The 22,520-nt window shown below is 39.5% G+C and overlaps 2 protein-coding genes across 10 annotated transcripts in view; both read right to left on the reverse strand.

The window, feature by feature from the left end:
• Nucleotides 1–8,553, reverse strand: part of LOC126863548 (WD repeat-containing protein 47) — a 78,214-nt gene extending 69,661 nt beyond the window's left edge. Inside the window, exon 1 of the mRNA XM_050613829.1 lies at nt 8,437–8,553. The gene's annotated coding sequence lies outside the window, so the exon portion shown is untranslated. The remainder of the gene's footprint in view (nt 1–8,436) is intronic.
• A 178-nt stretch (nt 8,554–8,731) lies between these two features.
• LOC126863494 (E3 ubiquitin-protein ligase MYCBP2) overlaps nt 8,732–22,520 on the reverse strand; it is a 261,502-nt gene continuing 247,713 nt past the window's right edge. The window contains exons 31-55 of one of the 9 annotated variants that reach the window (XM_050613767.1): nt 19,978–20,200; nt 19,485–19,829; nt 19,185–19,391; nt 18,872–19,077; nt 18,648–18,798; nt 18,288–18,570; nt 17,960–18,140; nt 17,696–17,901; nt 17,484–17,510; nt 17,213–17,278; nt 16,744–16,833; nt 16,175–16,404; nt 14,568–16,094; nt 14,316–14,487; nt 13,846–14,231; nt 13,561–13,690; nt 13,080–13,486; nt 12,901–13,015; nt 12,636–12,826; nt 12,146–12,574; nt 11,695–12,063; nt 11,400–11,624; nt 10,530–11,302; nt 10,052–10,422; nt 8,732–9,884 (exon numbers count right to left, since the gene is read on the reverse strand). In XM_050613767.1, coding sequence (XP_050469724.1) covers nt 9,769–9,884; nt 10,052–10,422; nt 10,530–11,302; nt 11,400–11,624; nt 11,695–12,063; nt 12,146–12,574; nt 12,636–12,826; nt 12,901–13,015; nt 13,080–13,486; nt 13,561–13,690; nt 13,846–14,231; nt 14,316–14,487; nt 14,568–16,094; nt 16,175–16,404; nt 16,744–16,833; nt 17,213–17,278; nt 17,484–17,510; nt 17,696–17,901; nt 17,960–18,140; nt 18,288–18,570; nt 18,648–18,798; nt 18,872–19,077; nt 19,185–19,391; nt 19,485–19,829; nt 19,978–20,200 — 7,426 coding nt within the window. In that variant the 3' untranslated portion in view covers nt 8,732–9,768. Of the gene's footprint in view, nt 9,885–10,051; nt 10,423–10,529; nt 11,303–11,399; nt 11,625–11,694; nt 12,064–12,145; nt 12,575–12,635; nt 12,827–12,900; nt 13,016–13,079; nt 13,487–13,560; nt 13,691–13,845; nt 14,232–14,315; nt 14,488–14,567; nt 16,095–16,174; nt 16,405–16,743; nt 16,834–17,212; nt 17,279–17,483; nt 17,511–17,695; nt 17,902–17,959; nt 18,141–18,212; nt 18,571–18,647; nt 18,799–18,871; nt 19,078–19,184; nt 19,392–19,484; nt 19,830–19,977; nt 20,201–22,520 lie in introns of all 9 variants that reach the window. The other 8 variants (XM_050613740.1, XM_050613748.1, XM_050613777.1 and 5 more) reach the window with 8 other exon arrangements.

Genomic DNA, 22,520 nt, shown 5'->3' on the forward strand with positions numbered 1-22,520 from the left:
GGCAGATTCGATGAAATACGTACGCGATAAACAGCAATTAGCCGAACAAGTTGCAGAGAGAAATTTCTGGATAAAAAGTCTCGACGGTTTCAAATATTCAATGGAGAAACTCTATTGGAAATATTAATCAACGAGGCGAGAAGAGACTATATTCCTCGTTCTTTATGCACTCTATTCTGAATGGGAGATATTGAATCAGTCGGAGAAATCGAATCGAACGTGTTAACAATGAAAACAAAGGGGGGGAGATGAAAGATGTTTCTACGTTTATTTACCACTCGAACAAAACCCAGGAACGAAAAGTTCAAGCTAATTACTGAAATCGAAACGATATCTGTTTAAAAGTCTTATTACGCGATTATGTCAGACATTTCTGCGCAAACATTTATTATCCATTGTTCGATCCAATTTACTTTTCGAGTTCCTCTAGGAAGATTAAAACGAAAGAAGACAATGTAAATTCGGCATCGCGCGGATGTAACCAAGAACTGCGACGATTCGCAGAGCAACGTTCGTTCCGGGCTGTGTACTTCCTTTAACTGACTGTGTGTTTTTCCTCTCCCCAACACGTTCACACGTTCCTTCCCATCTTCGAGATTTCCCCCCTTCAATATCAAAGCGTACCATACATGCAGCAAATCATGTTTCCATCAATGGAAAATCGTTGAAACGGATGGGAGAAGACAAGCGGACAGGAAACCGTTTCTGTGCCGGATATGGCACAGAATATTAATAGGTTGTAGGGTAATCGCTATACCTGTATCATTTCCGATTCCTTTTTCTTTTACCTTGTATTGTAAGCCGATATAACTCGGATGAAAAGGAACCAGGTATATCATAAAACTTTTTACGATTTAGAAATTTCCGGCTATATAGAAACTTCCTTGAAACCACGACTGAAAGTTGCTTACGCAGCTCTCAGTCTTCAAAACTTAGAAATTCGCTTAATGTCAAACTTCTCCAATTAATCTAACAAAGACTCATAACAATGAAGTATCTGAAAGTTTCATTTTCGTATCAAGATATACGGCATTCGTAAGCTTCGAGAAGTTATCGCGTATCAACAGCTAAGATTTATTCACGTTTCACGACACACAAAATAAAGTCAATAAGCAAATACGTAAACCAAAGTCAACAAGTACCTTTTCATACGATTGAATGATTCCTCAACTGTAATTTCTTCATTTAGCAAATGATATTTAAATAGTTCAAGCCAAAAGTGTACAGACTAGTTTTAGCAGACCCAGTTAAATTATGATAAAGGACACTAAGAATCGAGAAATTATCAAATACATCCAACATTGCTACTAATCCGCTCGTAATCGTTAAGTCTGCGTCGTATCAATGATTCTTCGTCGCTGGGCTTCACGTACATCGATTTTGCGTAAACATGCGTATCAGCACGATTCGTATTGAACAAATAATTCTCCCCTTCTCGCTCTTAGCAACCAGTAGTTTCGACGAAAATCGTGGAAGATAAGGCTGTGGTTACGCTGGATGCTTTTTCTGACGAAGTGGCATGAACTGAAATATATGAAGATGATAAGTACATTTTCCTCGATTTTCTGACTTTAACGTGACTTTATGACTAACAGACATTTTCATTCGTCAAAACGACAGTTCGCTAAAAAAACACATCCACTATAACCATAGTTCAAGAGCAGTTCGTCGTCTATTTACCACCTGACTGCATATAGTTCGCAAACATGTTTGCGAAACACAGTGATATCGCGTAGTGTGGATACAAAAATATTTGCAAACATCTTGCAAACGCTGTGCGCAAACAATGTTTTTGAACTGTTCACTAGCGAGTACGCGCCTTAACGAGTGCTCAAACGTTCTCGCGTACCGAATGGATTTTCAGTGACAAATGACGCGTTTGATGCAATATGTAAACTCCCGTGGAGTAATCGAGCTCGAAAGAAAAATCGACAGATTACTGTTTCGTATACACCGTTACTCATCGATTTCGAAAGAGGCAGACAATTAAAGAAACAGGCAATAGCACTTGGAAGGTCGAATCAACTGGCGCGTCGGCGCCGCGATCGATGTTTCGGAGTCGCTATCGGCTCTGTGCTTCTTGGTTGAGCGACAGACCGATAAATGAGGAACACGAGCGTGCATACGCGCGAGAACGAAAGAACGAACAAACGAACGAAAGAACGGATAAACAAACGAACGAACGAACAGACAAACGAACGAATTCAACGTGGAAGGCCAAGTTCGTGGCGACCTTCGTCTGCACGATTTCAGGTGAGATCGTGACTAAAGAGCGCAATCGAGTATACTTTCGATCGTTGTACCAGGGAATAGCATGCTGGTTTATTCACGATGGAGAAACGAAAGATCGTTGAATTTCACCGACCTAAAAAACATTCGTCCACGTTGCTTCCTGTCGTTCGAATTTCGACGATAAAACGCGCAATAAAAACAATTTCGCGTGAAATGGAATGCTCTGGAGTCGAGACACGCGTACGATTCAACTTCGTTTTTCTATCGACGATAAGTTTAGATCGGTTAGAATGGTTAGACGGTCACCTCGAAGTCATTCGAAAGAAGTTGTTCGCGCGACGCGGCAACAATACCGTGAAATAACGTTGTTTCTTGCAGTGCAGCTCCGACCGCAGAACCTCGCGTAACGTTAAGTGCGGCTTTTTTAGTCTGATCGTCGTGTCCGTTAGATTTCGTGCACCTATCGGGGTAAAGGGGGACATTAGTGTAATTCCGCGTAACTCGAGCAGGACTTTAACCCTTAACTGAAAACATCCGTGCGTTACGGTTCTATGGTAATACGAACGATTATGTCGGCTACGCTGATGTTTCTAACAGTATCGAACATTTCCGTGTATTTTTTGAAAGCTTCACTAAAAGACATAAAGACTACTGTGTTAATATTAATTATAAAACGAATTATAGAGCACATAAAGAGTAAAAGAAAATTGAATACTGTTTAAGTTTACAGAATTTAGTTAAGGCATGTCATATGAAATATATGACCATATTGTACCTTCCCAAGGTGTCTTTGGAAAAATCCTCAACCACAGTAATCGCCGACGAAGCCACGACGACCATGGTAGAGCTTCTCTCCCATATCTCGTCGCTGACCAAGTGTTTCTATTTCGAAAATCTTGTTCTCAAACCGTAACACTAATAAACAGCATCCACTATCACTTCTAATGAAAAAATTGCTGCTTCATAGACTAATGAAACACCATACGAGGGAAAAGGTATTCAAACAGTTTCTGTCCACTCTTCGATTCTCGTTTTCAATTTGCAATGCAAAAACACTAGCAGACTTCACCGTTCGAAAGCTTTATCAATCATCATTTTCGAGACACGTTTACAGGGAAGTTCGTGTAGTTAGTTGGTGGCAAAGGGCTAACGACGCTTTTAATTAACAGCGAGCGAAAGGATACGCTAATGCGAGTCAAGAGCCGACATTCGTCAGCGCCTCAACGAATCAACTCGTCACTCGATATTCATCAAGCTAGGTCAGTTACGAACTACATACTTCTCTGGTCGTCATGAAACTTCTAACGACCCGAGATACTCGTCTCACAGGAATACACGACGTTTCGCGAACATTTTCATCGACACTGCTGTCTAAAGCTCACTCGTATCGAACTCGATCGAATACTTCGTATCGTATGATCTCGATAAAGTCATACGGTCGACGATTCACACATTGAACCTTTATCGTTTCTGTGTCCGTTTGCCTCGCGCTTGCTGAGAATCTTCGAGTCACGCGAGCATTCCGTGTATTACAAAAACGTCGATCCCTCTAAATATAAAACGAAGAACGATCGAAGCTGAATCACGGTTTTGTGAAGCAGTTCGCCATACGTCTCTTTTCCTCTCCGATCCCACTTTTGGTTGCTCGACAGGTTTGGTAAACAGGAGCGTTCTCGGTGGCTGGCCTGATCAAAGGGTGATTCGTGAAACGAGCAACGACGTCTCGGAAACACGGCACGCGAGCGCGCAGAGCCGGCGATACACCGTCTGCAGTGTTGATGTGAAGAGGAAGAAGATACGACTGAAGGTGCTCAGCGGCGTTCAAGGCGCATTCACCTTGGTTCCACGCACCTGTGTGCACGCGTGAGCGAATCTGCGCGCTTTCTCTCTCTGTCTGTCTAGCGGATACACGGCGTGCACACGCTCGTAACCGCTTCGGCCCGTGTCCACGCGAATTTTACGCTCGCCCCGCGAATCGCCGGAGAGTTTCACCGCGACCGGCATATACGGCCTTGATCTTGGCTCGCGATGTCTTGGCCACCGATGCTCGGGGACACAGCTCGCGGGTCACGATCGTTGTGTCGGACGCAACCGGTTCGAGATGGTAGCAAATATAAAAATCCGAGAGTTGCGCAGATCCGTGCTGGCATTCGAGTGTCGCGAATTTTTTACGTTTGAGAGAACACATATCGTTATCGGATCTCTTATCAAATTCTACGCTTGTAGGATATTTTTTATTCCTCTTCGAAGCTAAGCTAATTATCCGCATGCTCGTTGTAGATTATCGATCATCACGCTCGTCTGCTTTTTCAACGATTTTCCACGTGCATACGTCGCCTAGTTTCTCTGAAAGTCAGAATCTTGCATACACGTGAAGATCAACAGAATAGAAGATGAGAGAGCGTGAGGCAGAAAAGAGCAATTAAGCTCATCGGAAAGAGACCAGACTGGCGGACGCAACCTTAAATACCTCCCAGTGCAATTAAAACATCGTTAATCTCAGTAATGAGAGCGCACGCGTTGACGCACCTTTAACGCAATTACAATATACCGTGCGCTGTCACAGTCTGAATGCGATGAAACTCAAGATTTAAATACACGTCTGCGATCCTGACGAGTGATACGACTTCAATCGAGTCCTCGTATAGTCTACCGATATAACCTTCCTACCAAATCCGTTAACCGTGAGCGGACCGAGGACGGAATTAATTCGCGATCGAAAGTCATTTTGCCGAACTCGTTTCTCATTGAAATTCGGCCTCTGAAACTGCCTATTTTTTCTATTCTCACTTTGTTTCTAAAATAGAAATATTCTGAAATGTTGTGTTTCTTCTCGAGGATACCATAGGTCGAGGACTTCGTGGTCGAAAGATTATTGATAATAATTCTAACTTCGAACTGTATTTCTTTAAACTTGAATTGTTTTTATTTGACTATTGTAATTTCTCAAATGCTTTTCCAAAGATATCATACTCATTAATATATAATAATATATATGCAATAAGAAATACTGCAATATTATCAGAGATTCCAGACATACCATACCATACAGATACCAGATTTTGTTTTAATTCATGGATCAACTTATTTCAGCTAAAATCCACCGTTAGATCTAGACATGTATCTCATTTATTTCTCAGTGATAAAACATTACTTGATTTTTTTAACGATAATTAATTATATTTCTGCAATAATTTTTTCGATTCTTCATCAGTATATACCAATGAATCATTTGAAAAATAATAGAAAGATTTTAGTATAAATTTCCACAAGCTTTCACGACTAAATACTAAAATAATAACGTGCCTTAATATTTGATCCATTTTATCTATATTTTCCACAAACCATATACTTCGTCACTTGTACTACTTTTTCTTATAATCACTCGTTTATCTCGAGCCATTCATCGCTGTGAGCGACATGCGTCCAATTAATGCACTGGAAGTGTCTACAGACGCATTAGTAGCGTTTTCAACTTTCTAACGCGACAAGCAGAAGATAAAGGGAAGAAAGCACGTTCACGGTGAAAATTCCGAAAGACCCCAACCACGCTTTTGAAGTTACAAATATGTGCCGTTCTGTGGAGAAATAAAACTTGCAGAAAAAAGCATCGTTAATTGGCATCGAAATATACGATTAAATCAATGATAAAGACGAAGCTTCCAGATTGTCAGTCTAATAGAGAATTTCACGGTGGATCCAATCGCGATAATTCGAGTCACGGAAGTTTCTAATTAGAAATGAAAATTATACGATGGGGAAAATGTTTGTCTATCAGATCGAATGGAGCAGAATATATGCATAGTGCGGTTAGACAAACACGCAAGCTCATAGATCTAAGCCGTTAGTGACTTGGAGGAGTATAGGAAGTGTTTAATTACAATGGACTTTAATCTTGAAGGTAAGGACGATATATGTGATGTGCATGTGAAACGTGATGTGGAAAGAGAATATTCTTGTGTAGAATTGCGGTAGACTAATTTTAGAGTGCTAGAATTTGATCTAAGAAATGGCGACGAAGGCAACGTGGTTTATGAAACGTATGAATTTGGTAATTTAGTTAATTAGGGAATAACTAAACACGCTTGCTTCTGCCTTCATTTATTACATAAACATTTAAAATAGAATAATAATGAGTAATTTATAATGTAGCCGGAAGAAGTGCAAAACTTTAAAGACAATAAGAAAAAAAATAGACATCATTTGTAGCATATATAATAAATATACACATGTTTTTCTAGTTTATTCATGCAAGTATTTCATCGTAAAGAAATTAAGGAAAGAAAATGTTCGATAAATACCAATAATAGCTGGTAAAAAAATTAGTAATACTTAATCTGAATGAATACGTCAAAAAAGTTAAAAGACATAACAGCCGTGTTTGGTAATGTCCGAATTTAAGGCCGATTTCGGTGAAAATCGTAGAAAGTATATGTAAACCTTTGGACACATAGTGCAGATATCGGCTGCGACATATGGCACTGACGCAATGCATACGATTCAGTAAAAATAACGGGACACGGTGATCTCTCGCTGAAACTGGTTTTCCGGGGTACCGGTGATGTTATTTCTTCAATCACGATGGGGCCCCAAGCAGCGTAGTAATCATAGAAATTACTGTTGCGCTAGGCATTGACTAGTAGTATTCGGATTTCACTAAACATGGGTCATCGGATTAATTGAACGCGAATGTAAACGCGATACTCTTCGCAACAGCACTTTCATTCGATCGTAAAAGACGTAATAACCAATGTGAAACTGAATGAACTATACATACCTGAGTTATACAGAAGAAAAAATATCGAAACATACTGAATATGATATAATAAATACATATGTATATATATATCACATGAAAGAAAAGCAATGAAATGCTATAAAATAACCTGCCACGGAGGTTGATCTCCAACTGGCTCACCGGCGCAAGTAATGCCATTTCCAGAGAAAACGGAAACAGACGAGAACGAGTCATTCATTGTCGCTGACAAAGTGTACTTTCTCAAATGATTGTGTGCGTAGAACGATTCACTATGAGCGACAGGCGCGTGCTCGAATGCGTGAGATGCGTGAAATGCATTAGACCGCGTGGTACGCACGTGTTTAAAACCAGTTTCACGTGAATCTAAACGACTCCCGCAAAGAGTATTTCCCATTGGAATGCCACGGTCGCAATCTTACTCAGCCGGTAGTCCTGACGACCGGCTGATTCGTTACGAACGCGTCAGATCGTGTCATAACGTATTAAAGCATGAGCACGTTCAAACTGCAGAGACCAGAACCCTCGCCATTCGACCCATTATTCTTTTATCGATAGTCGAGTCGCATGCGAAATAAAACATGCTTTGCAGTATGCTCTTCCAGTACCCTCCGTGCGAAACAATAACTTATCGCAGGCATTATGGTTACGACATTGATTTTAATCATTCATAGCACGCGGTGTTTCGTATTAAAGTTTAGTACACACCGACTGATTCTATGGCTTTCATGATATCGATAAAGAACAAATACGAATATTTTTGGTAGAATTTAGAGAATGCCCGTTAAGTATGAATTTCGAAGTAAAGTTCTATTGTATCCAGCGCTAGACGATGAAACTGAAAGGCATCGTATCTATACATTATCGACTATCCGAATTCAAGGACCACTTAGCCTCGAAAGCGTCTATAACTTGACAGCACATCGTGTTAAGTGAGCAAAGTGAGGTTAAGTATCGACACAGCAGACGACAACTTGGCAGGAATTCTATGCCCTCACAATCTAATTTCGAAGAAATATTCCGGGAACGTGAGTCAAAAGAGCAATCTACGCGCATAAGAACACTGTCTGCCCACAGTTGATCTGTCTGTTGCTTTTTATAAAGACTTTCGTAAAGAATCGATCGGTGTGTTTAAATTCATGTAAATCTTGACTGGAAGATTCTCTTTTAAACGAGGAACTTGTGTAATTTCGTTCAATTAGGCTATCGCTCGGCTTGTAATTGGCTTCAATTCGTGGTAAAAATAAACAGAGCGAGTTGACAGTAATGCTAGCAGGGTGGCACGAACGTGCGTAGGAGATCATCTCCAACCAAGCAGTTGCCCGATCGTTTCCCACCAAGAAAGCAATTTCCCGCCAAAGGCCGTTCAATGGGTGAGTATACATAACTGACGAGGTTCAGGAATTATATAACTATTGTTGCACGACTCGCAAATAAAGGCTACTTACCGCTGATCAAGGCGAAAAACGTCAGGATCGCGCGCACACACACACGTTACACCTCGAACTGCTTAAGGCAAACTGCCGTACCGTGGCGCTGTTGCTCATCGCCATCTTGGATCGATCAGTCGGCAGTCGAAAAGTGCGCAGATTTTGATTCTCGAACTGTTCTGACGCCATATTCGAATAAGAGTCGTTATGTTCGTCTTGAAATTAGAGGTGAGTAATAAACATACTTTTCTTCACGATCATTACTTTCATCTAAACTGCACTAAATCAAAGCACAAATAATAACAATCGCCGCTTTATATGTTAATTACCGTCCACACGTTTTATTTATATATGAATATACACAATGATACTATCATCTTACAAGTAGCGCATATAATACAAAGCGTTATACCGATAAATAAATAACAGCAAAGGTTTTATAGTACACGATCTATTGTAGTACACGTTTGAAAAAATATAAAAATAAACAAGAAACTGAAAAATATGATAAATGCAAATTTCATGACTATATTGAATAATAGTGCAAATGTAGTACATACAATTAGTTCATTCCGTATATCACGGATAATAATTATTCATTCAAATTTCAATTTTTTTTTTTTATTTAATTTATGTATTCTTCACAATTGAATTCTCATTTTTAAATAACACACTTCTTTCACATACATAATTTACCTACATACATAATTCATTAGGATCATTGCAGATAATAATTAAATATTTCTTAGGTGGCGTAGAGAATTATATTAGGTATTTATATATATATATATTATTTTAAACACTTATAGCTAGAATACTTTACCAAAAAATCACTACACTTTGTATGACTTATGCACGTGTGCAAGTTTTCCTTTTTTTTTTTTTATTAGCTTTGCATGGAAGTTTAATATACGCACAAATTTTCTTCCGCGTCTATGCGTTTCAGTAATTTCTATCTCAATATTTACCAATAAAAACGACTTACGTAATACTTAACAAATATAGTTTCACGCATCACCAAATCCTCACTTACAATTGTAGCTAAATTCAGTTTTGTCTGTTTGATTCCTCTTGCATCATTATATTGCATCAATTCCACTTTTGCGGTCATTATAAGAATTCTTAAAAATCAATATACACATAGCACTTTGATACACATATTCATAATTATGAGGATGGTTATATCGAACTATATATCCGTTTAGTCATATTAATATATACTGCATCGATAAGACTCAAAAAAGTTTTAAGAATCACTCTTATCGTGCCGAATGTAGCTCGTATAAGAGCTATGTCCCGTATCAAATATGTTAATAGATAGATTTTGCAGATCATAGATTTTGAAGATTTTTAGAAAGTATGCGCGTTGCGGCAAATGCCACAGCCGAGAGCAAATTCTTCTCCAGTCGGTGGATGTTTTACGTGTAATGGACATTCGTCCCCCTCGAGTTGTTTTGCTTTAGGTCCTAATAATAAAAATTGGAAAATATCTATATATGACATAAATTATATAATAACATTATGTATAATAAATTTATATTTTATATCCTTTTCTATTAATAATTTGTATAGTGTAATTTCAAAAACATATCACAGATAAAATTAAGGGGTAAAATTAGAAGCAGAAATCTACCTGCAGGGCACGAAGGCAAATTGTTCTTTGGAATGGTGGTGACTCGTTGGAAGTCGTCGTGACAGGGGTTACAGAAGTGTGTAGTTCCAAAGCAAAAGAAGACTGCCACCGAGCAACAATAACGACACTTATACTCTAGGAAGTCTGCTCCGTGCTTCGGACACATCTGAGCCCTTGCCACGTCGCTACAACCTCCACACACTAATTCTGTGGGATCGAACGTTTCTCCGCCTACTTGTGCATCGCATCGTGCTTCACCACCGTAATAGGCCTTCTGACATTTATAACAGACATAATATGCATAGCGTTCCATTGCGTATGCAGCAGAATCTTGGTGATATTTTCCACCTGATCCAAATGCTGCTTCGGTCCTGTAACAATTAATAATCGTGTAGACATGTAATCCCATATACGTTTTAATATTCAAGTATAATATTCTTCTAATATTATCTAATATTCAGTATAAACTTGTACATACTTATGCAACCCTTCGTATTCTAATCGCATTAAGGCCTTTCTTCTGACATCTTCATAAAGTTCTTTTATACTGGCCAACTGATCCGCCAAAGTAGGATGTTCCATCGGAACTTTACAAATTGGACAAAGAGAGAATCCGAAAGTTATCCTAGGCCCCACCCACCTCTTCATTAAAACATGCCTACAGCAATGCAAATGGAATACGTGCCCACATTGTAACTGAATCGCAGGCGCTGCAGATAAAGCTTCGGTAAAGCAAATCATACACATGTCGTCAGCATCTTGTTTCAGATCACTGCCTGGTAGGCATCTGTGTAGACAAGGTAGACAAATATTCTCGTTTCGAACACCTCCACAAATATGTCCACACACGTGTACTTTGCTGCACGCATTTTTACCGTGCTCTTGACAGTCATGATCTGCACAAATATTCCCTACCGCTAGCAACCCTGTATTACCAGTAGTACCACAAAATCTGCACATTCCAGATGTAGCTCCAACAGGTTTCCTTGGTGCACCATCACGAAACTCTATCAATGCTTTTAACGTTCTACTGTCGGCTAGAGCTAAAATCCAAAATAATTTTGTTCGACCACAGCCCTCGTGAAGGTCTACCCGTATCGCTTCTTCTTCTTCTTTGCAAACTTGTCTTATATGCATTCGTGTTCTCCTATGTAAATGCAAAATTTTATCACACTCTGCACATAAGTTTCCGCAAACGTTGCATTGGATAATTGCTGTTGTTTCACCATCGTCGTGATTATTACATTTTGGCTAAATAAAAAACATATAAAAAATTTTTTTAATTGGATATATCAAGATATATGCATATGTATAATGAACCTCTTAAAAATTAATTTAATATTCTCACTCTAGGCGGTGGTGGTTGTCCTTCGGTACCGCTCCATTGACCAGAAGATAATCTTTCAACATGATCAGAATCCAACACACACAAAGAAGAAAGGGCGAGCCACAAAGTTGGAGTTTTGAGACATTCTGCCGGGTCACGACTTTTTTCATCCAATCTGGTGAGATTTAGAATATTTTCTGCTATCGCTGCTTTAGTTACAGATGCCCAAGCTTCTGATAATTTTCCCTGCAAAAATATATATAATATAATTAATAAAGTATAAATATCTCACAATTTTTAATCAATTAATACATACCGACGCCATATCTTTCAAAAGTTGAATAATCACTTCTGCTAATTTTCGAGTCATACACCCTCTTAACCACCATCTTGCTCCAACATGACTTTTGGGATGAATACTAGTAGCTAATGAAGCAGTTTGCAAAGCTTTTCCATTTTCTTTCCCTTTTACTTTAACTTGAACAGTCAGTGCTTTAGCAATGCAACTTAAAAAAACATCGAGAATTCCTGGGGAATGTTCATCAAATTCAGTAGTTTGCGGTAAATCATTATTCGCCGCGGATACAATACTAAAATCTGTGGGTGGCAATCGTTTGACACTGATAACATTAGCTAATGTTTCTGGCTTAATTTTTGGTAAAATTCTCTTCAACAAAGATGTTACCTAAATGATTAAAAATATAATATTAAAAATCAGAATTTAAATATAAATATAGATAGGAACCTAGAAAGAGTAAAGTACATACTTGGCGTTGTACTCTTGCTGACCCAGTATGTAACAAACTCAACAAATCTTTCAACAATCCATACTGGTGTGACAGATAATACTGTCCTACGGAACTACCACTTAAAGCTAGTACCATAGATAACATTTCAAAGCAATATGTATCCGCTGCCTTAGGCAAATCACTGTTATCACTCAACAAACTATTAGCAGGGGTTGCAGAACATAATAGCGCCTCCCATTCTTCTCTCAGACGAAGAGTCTCTTTTTGAATAGCTTGAACAATATGTGTACAGACTTGTTTTTGTAAGTGCGTCAAATTATTTCTGCTGAACAAAATTCCAACCATGTGCTCGCGAAGATCGTTGCTATCTTGCAAGTCATCGCTAGTACATTCCGTATTATCTATTTGCTGTTGTGGTTGTTCACCTTGTATAAGCTTGCCGAATACCTGACAAATGAAACATATTAAAAATACATGTTATACCAAGAATAGTGTATAATTAACGTACTTGAGAAGTAATTAAGCGGAACACTTTTAACGTTTCTGCTTCACAATTCCTTTGTTGAATCGTTTGTGTATTCAACTGTTTTCCAATTTTCAAAGATTCCCCTTCAATTTCGCCTAGGATTCGTATTTGCCGTACTCGCAAGGAATTATCAGGACCCTTCAGTTTAAGACTAATGATAACGTGACGTGGATCTGCAAGAAATACGACAATAATATTCACAGTAAAAGATTCATATGGTAATTAAAAATACATAATATGATGTTACCAATAACTGGACAATTAATCCAACCGGCAGATCGGCTTTCAATTTCTTCAGTTCTCAATTTGATCATTTCATCTATATTATTACCTGACTGAAATGTAACACTAGAAACTTTGTGCTGTAACATAAGTATAATGAATATGAAGACATAGTGAGAAAGTTAAAGTTAATCATTAACTTACCGTTAAGTCACGACAATTATCGATATGTATGTACACCATTCGAGGGAGTGAATGAGCACCACAAATGATGGTAATCGTCTTAGTTTTGTTTCGATCTTCATCACCAGATTCCCAGAAAGTTTCTGTCGAATTATCAGTCAAGCTACCGATCATAGCTTGTCTACTCGAGGCTTTTATTTCCACACCACACGTTAAATCTTTCAAAACTTCCACGCAGCTATTAACTTGTTGAGAATGAATCGATTGATGGCTTTCATGCATGCTCACTGTAATATCTTCTTCTTCCTCGGATCTCGAAAGTATTTTACTAATGTTATTAAAAACGTGACTTCTATGAAGAAACATGTGATCCGCGGGTGAGAATTTAATGCCCCAACATCGAATAGCAGCTTGTTGTAAAGGAGAACCTAAAAATGAATCCATTAAAATTTTCTATCTTTTATAGAGAACAGCAATTCTATAGATAATATAGAAGACATACCAGGTGGTGGTAAAAGCATCAAGTCAGCTATAGTTTGCAACAAAGTATGAAATACGGTTGGTAATGGATTAACAGATTCACCTGCTATGACAAGATCGCTTAGAGGGTGTTCACATACTCCGACCATTTCCTAAAAAATGGCTAGAAGTTTATTTATGCTTGTGAAAGAAGTTAGTGAATTAAGCTCACAATGAGTTTGGTAGTTTCTCGAAAGTTCTAGTATACGGAATAGAAACTACGAAAATGTTATAATATAGAATTTAATTATTGCGTTGGTACGCTTACATGGTCATCCTTTTTATCGGTTTTGTTATCTTCATCGTTCGCATCTGGAATGTCAGACGGTACTGTGGGTCTCAGAGACGCAACAAACCACCATAATAAATCATGGAGGCAAATAGGCTGTGTTACACTCCTTAGTAGCCAGTTCAATGCTTGCATCGCATAAACTCTGCAAGCAGCATGTCTTAGCGCTTGCTTCATTGCAAATTGTAGATGTTGTAAATTGTGTTGTTGTAGGACAAACAGCATCACCGGTCTCATGAGGATTTCTATTTTATCATTACTCGTGACTTCTTCTTCACTCGACGAGACAATTGCCGATTGATTCATCGATGGTACTAACTTTTGTAGCGCGGCAGAAGGATAGCATAGAAGAGATGACCCGGCGTCTACAACAAAAAAAGGAAATATTTTTACTATTGCTAATTTAAAATTAAACTCTAACCGTGATTAGCATTCGACTGTTCACATACCAGTATTCATTTCACTACTACTATTGTTTCGTTTTCGCATCACGACGACTCTACCATCGTTCGAATTTCTGCTCCAAGGGGCACCGGTGGACATCGACACAGACCGGTGGAATACTCCACGACCTTTACCACCTTCACTGTCGCTGTCACTCAAAGGGCATTCCGACAAAGGCTATACAATAGTATATAAATACAGTCAAGAGTTAACAAGTCCTCAAACAAAGTTGGATAAAAAAATAGAAAATTTCTTACCCTTCCGTCCGTAGTATTAGCCATGACATTGCTCCCATCATACGCTGTTTGGTGTCCATTTTGGCGTCTTAAAGTCTCCTCGTAATATTTCTCATCGTGACTCTGCGAATGATGAAGCCCTAAAGCTTGCAAACACTGAAACGGTCCAGTCGGTGGGAATGGTCCAGCTGCTTCCGGAGGGCTGTAATTTTCTGCCACAGACGACAATGTCTGGGAAGGCCGTCTCTCCTGTTTTGGAATATTTAATCCGGACGCGCTAGCCAAGTCTAAGAGAAACATAGCATTGTTCTTCATGATTATATGTGTCTCAGTTGCACTAGGGCTACTAATTGGCGATACGATCTTGATAGAACCACTTTTTTTCTTCGTCATTCCAGTCAAAAACTTTTTTGCGAGCTTAAGTTTTCGGGCTCGTAGATATTTATCGCGACACGTATCACAGATGAGATACCACGAACTTCCACCAATTCCACCTTCACCACAATTCCCCGCCCAACCGATGCAGTAGTTCCCTCCGCTGTTGTAGCCTTTTCCTCCTGCGTGCCATCCGCAACCGGGATGCATCATCTTCATGTGATACGTCACAGGATGAGGAAACATCAGACCACATAATTCGCACATTGTTTCTCGTTCTATTCCTCCTAATATTTCAGGTCCATTTCCTCTGCCAACTGGTTTCCATTCTTTCTTCTTTCTACTGCTTTTCTTTTCACGTTCCTTGACTTTATCTTCCCGTGGTCGCTTTTCTGGTCGTTTCCCCAGTTTCATTGTTTGCATCTGTGATATCGGACTTGGCAATACCGAGCGTTGTTCTATTGTCTGAAGGCAATTGGTACTAAGTTCCTCCCACAAGAACACAAGGCTCTTCAGTGCCGGTGGTAATACCGTGACCGTTTGCAATTCTGGCAAAGAATCCAACTTTCCACTTTCTTGTACTTCTTCTTTAATGACTGTCTTCTGCTTCTTTCTATTTCTATTTGCATTAGCATTCGCGGCAGACCGTGTTAAAGCTTCTACAGTGCTCGGTTGTATATACAAGTAGTTTCCAGCGTTGATCACTTCGACGGAATGTCTTTGTCTGGCTTTCTGTTCCTGCTTCTGTTTATCCGTCGATTGTATCACTGTTTGCCTGGTCACAACAAGTGCGCCCTGCTTCGGTAAACTAGGATGAAACTTAAGAAAACTGGCGCAAGCCATTGCATCGTGCACGATTCCTTCGTGCCAGAGGAACGCTGCAAATACCGCTCTCAAACATTCGGCCACGGATGGACTGATGGCATCTTTCACCTTATCTTTACTTAAATTCAATGGTCTACTCGTGTTTGTACTTTGTTGAATATTAGTTGGAGACATGGTACGTTTCGTTCTGCTTTTCACTACTTTAGTGTGATCTCTTCTGACTAACTTCACTCCTTCTTTTGGTCCAGTAGAACCTATACTAAAGTGACCTTTCATAGCTGTAGTCGCGCTCTCAGGACTCGTTTGCGTTTGCGCTTGGGAAACTTTCTTTGGACTTACTTGAGAGTCCTTGAACAAAAACAAACATCCATAATCTTTATCGTACCGTGGTCTTTATATGGATAGTAAACATATGTTTGTTTACTTACTCCGCCTTCTTGTTTTGGAGTATCAGGTGGACTGGCTATACTACCCTCGGATCTCATGTGTAAAGAACTACAACTCGGGCTTGGGGAGAGGTCGCGAGTATTGGCAGTTGTGCTAACAGCACTTGGAGATTGCGAAGGATCCCTTGTTAAACTACTGACCAAGGCACTTGTGTCGCTTTGTGTTGATCCCCGTCGCTGTGACGTTATACTGTCTATCAGCCCACCAGAAACTTTAAAAAAAAAGACGAAGTCTTCGTAGACGAGAATTTTAGCTTTTTCAAAAATGTAAAACTAATAAGTTTTTCCTCTAGCAAGGATATCGTTATCTCACCTTGCTTTTCAGAAACTATAGACATAATAAAAATATGTAACAGATTTGATATAACATTCGCATAAAACTTCGTGCAATGTAACTTCGTGCGACTTTGTCGTGAAATGAATGAAAGAGCAATGAATTTATCTGAATAATGTATTATATGCGATCATGATTCGAAAAGTAATCGTTTCAATGCGACTAGACTTATGTTAGTGTAAAGTTATAGAGTATTAACGCGTGTTGTTATCCTTACCTAACGGGGAGGGACCGACACTTCGGGGGGAGCCACACAGCACAGGGCTGCTGCTAATACTATCTCCCCCTCCTATCAAACTTCTCCCACCTGACAAGTTTTTTATTAGTTGTAGAATTCATATGTAGCGTGTTATGATTTATTGCTAAACTAGGGTCTCTGTGTATTTTATTAATGTGCATTATTCGATTCTCTATCTTGAAAAGGGGTAAAAGTGTACTTGTACGTGCAACAATTGGTCAGTTTTATCTTATATATTAATCAACATACTGTAATATGCGTGCATTTAAATCATATAATGTTCGTACATCAATAAAAAGAGAAGTCTACGGTGCTATTATGTGTTTCTTTCAATAAAAATATGTAATTGGTGTTCGAAGTAATACATGTACCGAACAACATTAAACACTATACGCTATTGTTAACTGTACAGATTGAGGGTTATGTCGAGTAGGAAAGGAGCGAGTACCTGGTGCATGAGTAGCAGGAGGGAAGAGGCAATTACCAGAACCAACTGGCTGCCGACTGGACCCAGCTAAGAGCAACATTACTATTTTGTTATAACTAATCCGAGATAAAGATCTGTATATATTTATATCCTAAAGTCGTTTGTTCATTGACTAGAATAGTATTAATCGGAGAAAGGTGTGACTTATTCAAACTTAATGGTTTCATCTAATCATCATCCATTTCACGGAATAAAATAAAAAATATCTGTGAGACGATATACATAATCTTACAAGTAGCAGTTTCGGGTCTCTCAGCTTCTGAAATGTTTCCCTCCTCAGACCAGTTACGATGCCAAAAGTGTGAAGTAAGACACACGCATGAATGTATGAGATTAACAATGATATTATCAGTTAAAAAAAAGAAAAGAATAGTAGATGTAAACTGATAATATATTTGTCGTATAGCAGAGATTCGTTTTGTCTTGTAAATAGTGTATACGTACCAGGTATTGGAACCGGGCTAGAGGACGGGCTGTGAAATCTTGGTGACCCACCTTGGGGATTCTTTGGCGACGAACTTCTTGATAATCTCCTCGGTGTCTCCGGTGGCGTAGGTCCATTACCGTTGGCTCTACTTTCTCCAATAGCTTTCACCAGTTCCTTCACGGATACTCCGACGAATTCAGAGAAGTCTCTACAAATGCCAAAACTATATAACGAAACTAATCTAACTGCGCGTGCCTGGTCTTTCGTTTGGTTTAACTCACCTGCCAGGTGAGCTTCTTTTCTCCCCGTGATATTTGTCATCGCCTCTCAACCACTTTTGTAGGACGCTCAATTTCCCACCGCCCCCTTCTCTCTCCCTCTCCTTCACCACCCTTTCCTTAGAATGTGGCTTGGAAAACTTTGGCGAAACATCCGTTTTCTCCGAGGTAAATCTATCACCTCCTAAGGTGTACAATGAAAAATAGATAATATAATACATTACGTACGATGAAGCGCATTGCCTTTACGCAATACCTGGTGAATCGTGTTGATTGTATGGACCAAAAACGAATGGATTTGTATTACTACCCTCTCCAGATTCTGCTGTACCTGGTGTTAGATTTTGCGCGGTGAAATTGAAGCCCTCATGACTCACAGAAGGCACGCAGAACTCGAAGCCTTTCTGATTGGGCAACTCGGACGGATCTGCTACCACGGGTTTCTTTTCCACTGGGTCGGTTACGAAGTCTTGCTCGATCTTCATGTAAGTTATACCATGTTTGCTGACAGCGAGAGACCAGGCTTCACTCTCGGCTACTCGACCTTTCCGAAAGCAGTACTTCCGCATCGATTCGTCGTCCATGCGTACCCAAGTACCTTCGCTATTGACAAACTGCAGGAAACATCGTTTAGTCAAATATTTAAGAAATTTTTATTATATTAGCATAACAAAATAATATTAAGACGTACGTATTCTTGAACGGTCACCGTGTTACCAAGAGCTAGCTTTCCTACCGGCATAGCATTTAATCCTGGCCTACTTCTGATGTTATGGCCGGAAGCACCGCACTTTACGACGACCATATTCCTACCACCGACGAACGCTACCGTCTTCCTTTTGCTAAAACGAACAATTACGTTACGAAATCAAGTTGAACAACGATAAACAAATAGATACTCGTTGATTCCCATACTCGTCAACTATTTCGGGTCTTTTCCGTAAAATGGTTTCCTTGATTACTTGATCCAAAATTGATTTAGGCTCTTCGACGGGAAGAAGCAACGTTTTTCCCAAGTGCTGATTGTATTGCAGACACCAAGCTTCCAGATGACTGCTGTTACAATATTCCTTTATCGTCTCCGCGTTCAGTCGTAGCCAAACACCATCGTCGTTATGAATCTACGGAAATAGTATAACAAGCCACAGAGAGATAGAACGTTTTAATAAAGGTCTAAGTATAACCTTCGAGGAAATTGAAACTCCGCGAAGGAAGCAGAATTGCATACTTCGTCTATGAAGGCTATGGTATCATTAACCAAAACGATGCCAATTTGTTCGCTTTGAAGAGACGGATGCGCTCTGATCCTTAAGCCAGCGCTATTCTTTGCCACGAATTTTCTTAATCTACTCGGCTGATGCTGCGGCTTCTTCACGATGTTTTGAGTCGGTGGTTGCATACCCCGAGGAGATTCCTTTACTTCTACTTTGTATTTCTGCAAAAAAAAAAAAAAAAAAAATATTACAAAATGATTCACGAACAATTTTATGGAATTCAATACGACAAAATTTAAAGGGATAATATTTACATCTTCCATGTTGTATCCATCAACTGTGATCATAAGAGAATACCATCCTACTGACGACGGTGTCCACGTTGCGCTGTAACTCCCATCGCTATTAGGTCTAACTAGCATGCTTTCGCTTGTTCTTTTTATAGTCGGTGACATAAACCTTAACTCCTCGAAGGAATAGTTTTGATAGGCTTTCATGACTGTAATCGCGTAGAAGCAAGTCTTGTTATTTATCGTGACTTCGTACGGTACATCCAATGGTGGCTGTGGGTGACCACCGAAGGTCATTGGGTCATATTGGGAAACTTGCTCGGAATCTCCTAAATCCTTCTTGTCTATAGGTACTGCCTTTACTTCGACCTAGAAAATTACGAATGGAAGCAATTTCGGTTAGTACTAAATAATACCACGCAATTATACAGTACTAAATAATATCCACGCAGTTATCGAATGCCTCTAAAATTAGAGAAGTAATTTATGGTAGAACAGAGAATAGTTATCGTAATACCTTCAAATTGGATACATGAACAACATCTCCGTACTGGTCTCTGGTGAATATGGTAACTATGGCAGGGCATCCGCACTTCATTTCGTCCTTGGAGTAAAGTGCCTCGCATTTCGAGGGATCTACGAAACTGTCTGGCTGTAACCATCTTGCCAAACGACCTCCGCTGGTGCCAGTCGAGCAAGATACGAAGTCTCGTAGAAAGAGTCGTTCGTTCGAGTGACCACTGCGGGCAAAGAAGATTCTCCAGTTACTTTACTTTATCAGACAAAACTCTACAAAACCTGCTTAACACAGATGAAGCAAGGTAATAAATTAAGAAATTTTCACGAAGAATAATTTTAATATCTGTCATCAGTGCAATTTTTTCTCTGAAAAATTTTAATCTTTCATTTAAAAAAACCTAAAAGTAACTCTATTTTCTCGATTTTTATACATATATGTACTTAAATTCCACGTTATTCAGTTACGCAATCGACATGTCACGAAGTTGAAATCGTGAAAGTCGAAGTCTCACGAGCATTTTCGTAGGTTAAAAAGCAGTCTCGAACGAGGTCACAGTCATCACAGGTAGCCGTCTCGTTAGAACGAGTTTCCAAGTTGCGATGCCCCTAATTGGTGCTCCGTTTCGCGAATCTCGTCTGGGTAGAACACGAGCAGAGGACGATGCTCCTCTGGCAGCCAGACAATCGCTGTTTTCCCCTAGCGAGACATCGTCGGACTCATCCCTAATAAGCCGCAATCACGTCGCAATTCTGTCCACTGTGGATCGCCCGCTGCGACGTGTCCGCTACCTATACGCTATCACTGCTTCTACCGATTTTGTTCTCAACGAGCTACGAGAACTACTTCTTCGAAAGCCTCGTACTCGGTTACTTTCGAACAAGCATGCGGCCAAACCGGTATCCGCCGACAGTCACCGCGGATTTAATCGGAACATGGCTCGGCAAAGAAATTACATTCGCACCGAGTAGTATTGTATATCTCCAACTCATTCCCGTGAATCTCTAAATTTTGAACAGAGTTTCTAAAGTATTTGATATTATATGTTTGAACGATCTAATTACGATTTAAAGGCGATTAATTTAAATAGAAATATTTTTCATATGATTTTAGAAACATTGTAGAAACATGAGATTAAATATGACAAATTTTTACAATTTTCGTTTATTAGGTATATTTTTATATATGACGTAAATAACTCGATGGCATTCTTAAAAGTCTTACACATACAACACATATTCTTGCCACGCAACCACATTTTTTGAAGAACCATATCGAAGCCTATGTATGCATGGTTTCAACCAGTCTTTGCTTGCTATCTTAACATAAACATCTACTCAATTCACATTTCACATTTCCACGCTCATTTAAAATTACGTTTCTGCAACATTAAACTACAATTTTTATGGAATTAGAAGAAATGATTACAACTGAAAAAGTGATCTGATCGAGACTCAAAGGCAGAAAACTTTCACGTATCTTTAGAAATATTAAACCCCCATTTCCCAATAGGAATTCTTCAATTGGAATTAGAAAAACGATGCCGTGTATTAAATAATCCCACCTCTGTCACGATGGAATTCGGCAGAGGTAATATTAGAGAAAATTCATCCGTCATAAATGTCGATATGTATTCGCTGACACTCGAATCGTGGAATATCCTTGACGTAGATCTCGTTTTACCGATCCACGACGAGTAATGTGAGACGGAAGAAGATCGATGGAAGGAACGTGAAACGAAATCGAACAGCGAGGAGCCACTGGCATCCAAGAGGATCGTCGGTTGAAATTGGGAGGGCGGCTTTAAGGTCGTCCCGATGTGACGTATGGTCAGCACGTGGTCATTTGGGAAATGGCCACTTCGACTGGCGTCAGGTGCTTCCTGGTTTGAGAAGAGCGTTATGAATGAATGGACGTTTCGCATGTGTGATGCGGACACGACGGGACGCCAACGAGCCCGAAGTTGCACGGACACGCGCAATTTCTCATGGGAAATTAAATGGCCAGGCCTTTTGCTCATAAAGCGAAGAGCTACGATGGCATGGCGCTTTAGGGAAACGCTATCTACCATGAAAAGAGACGTGGCTATGAAGAGACGCTTCCGATCTCGTCTCGTTTTCACGCTGCGCATTTTGCGTTAGGTTTCGAGTTTTCTACGAACAGGCCAGAGAAAACGCGTAATTCGACTTTCAGTGCTTCCATGGCTCATCTATTTTTCCTCTTTGGCCATTTCTGCACGAATATCACGAGCCTTATGAGCGTAGCTTAGATTAGAGGCTCAGTTAAGACTTAAAAATCTCGGAACAAAATGATGTATAAATCTCAAATTGTTTAAAAGTTCTCGATGTCTTTCTTCCTCTAATATTTCTTGATAACCATCATAAACAACGGCCAAATTGTCCTACTTCAAACCGAGTGGATATAACTGACCTTACGAGCGAAGTTTAGACTAGATTATTGGAACTTGAAAATTTTAAAGTTGACGAAGTAAAGCTTGATACGATAATTTTTTAAATCCTCATTCTACATTTTTATATATCACG

Source organism: Bombus huntii, chromosome 1 (genome assembly GCF_024542735.1).
Source record: "Bombus huntii isolate Logan2020A chromosome 1, iyBomHunt1.1, whole genome shotgun sequence".
NCBI lineage: Eukaryota > Metazoa > Arthropoda > Insecta > Hymenoptera > Apidae > Bombus > Bombus huntii.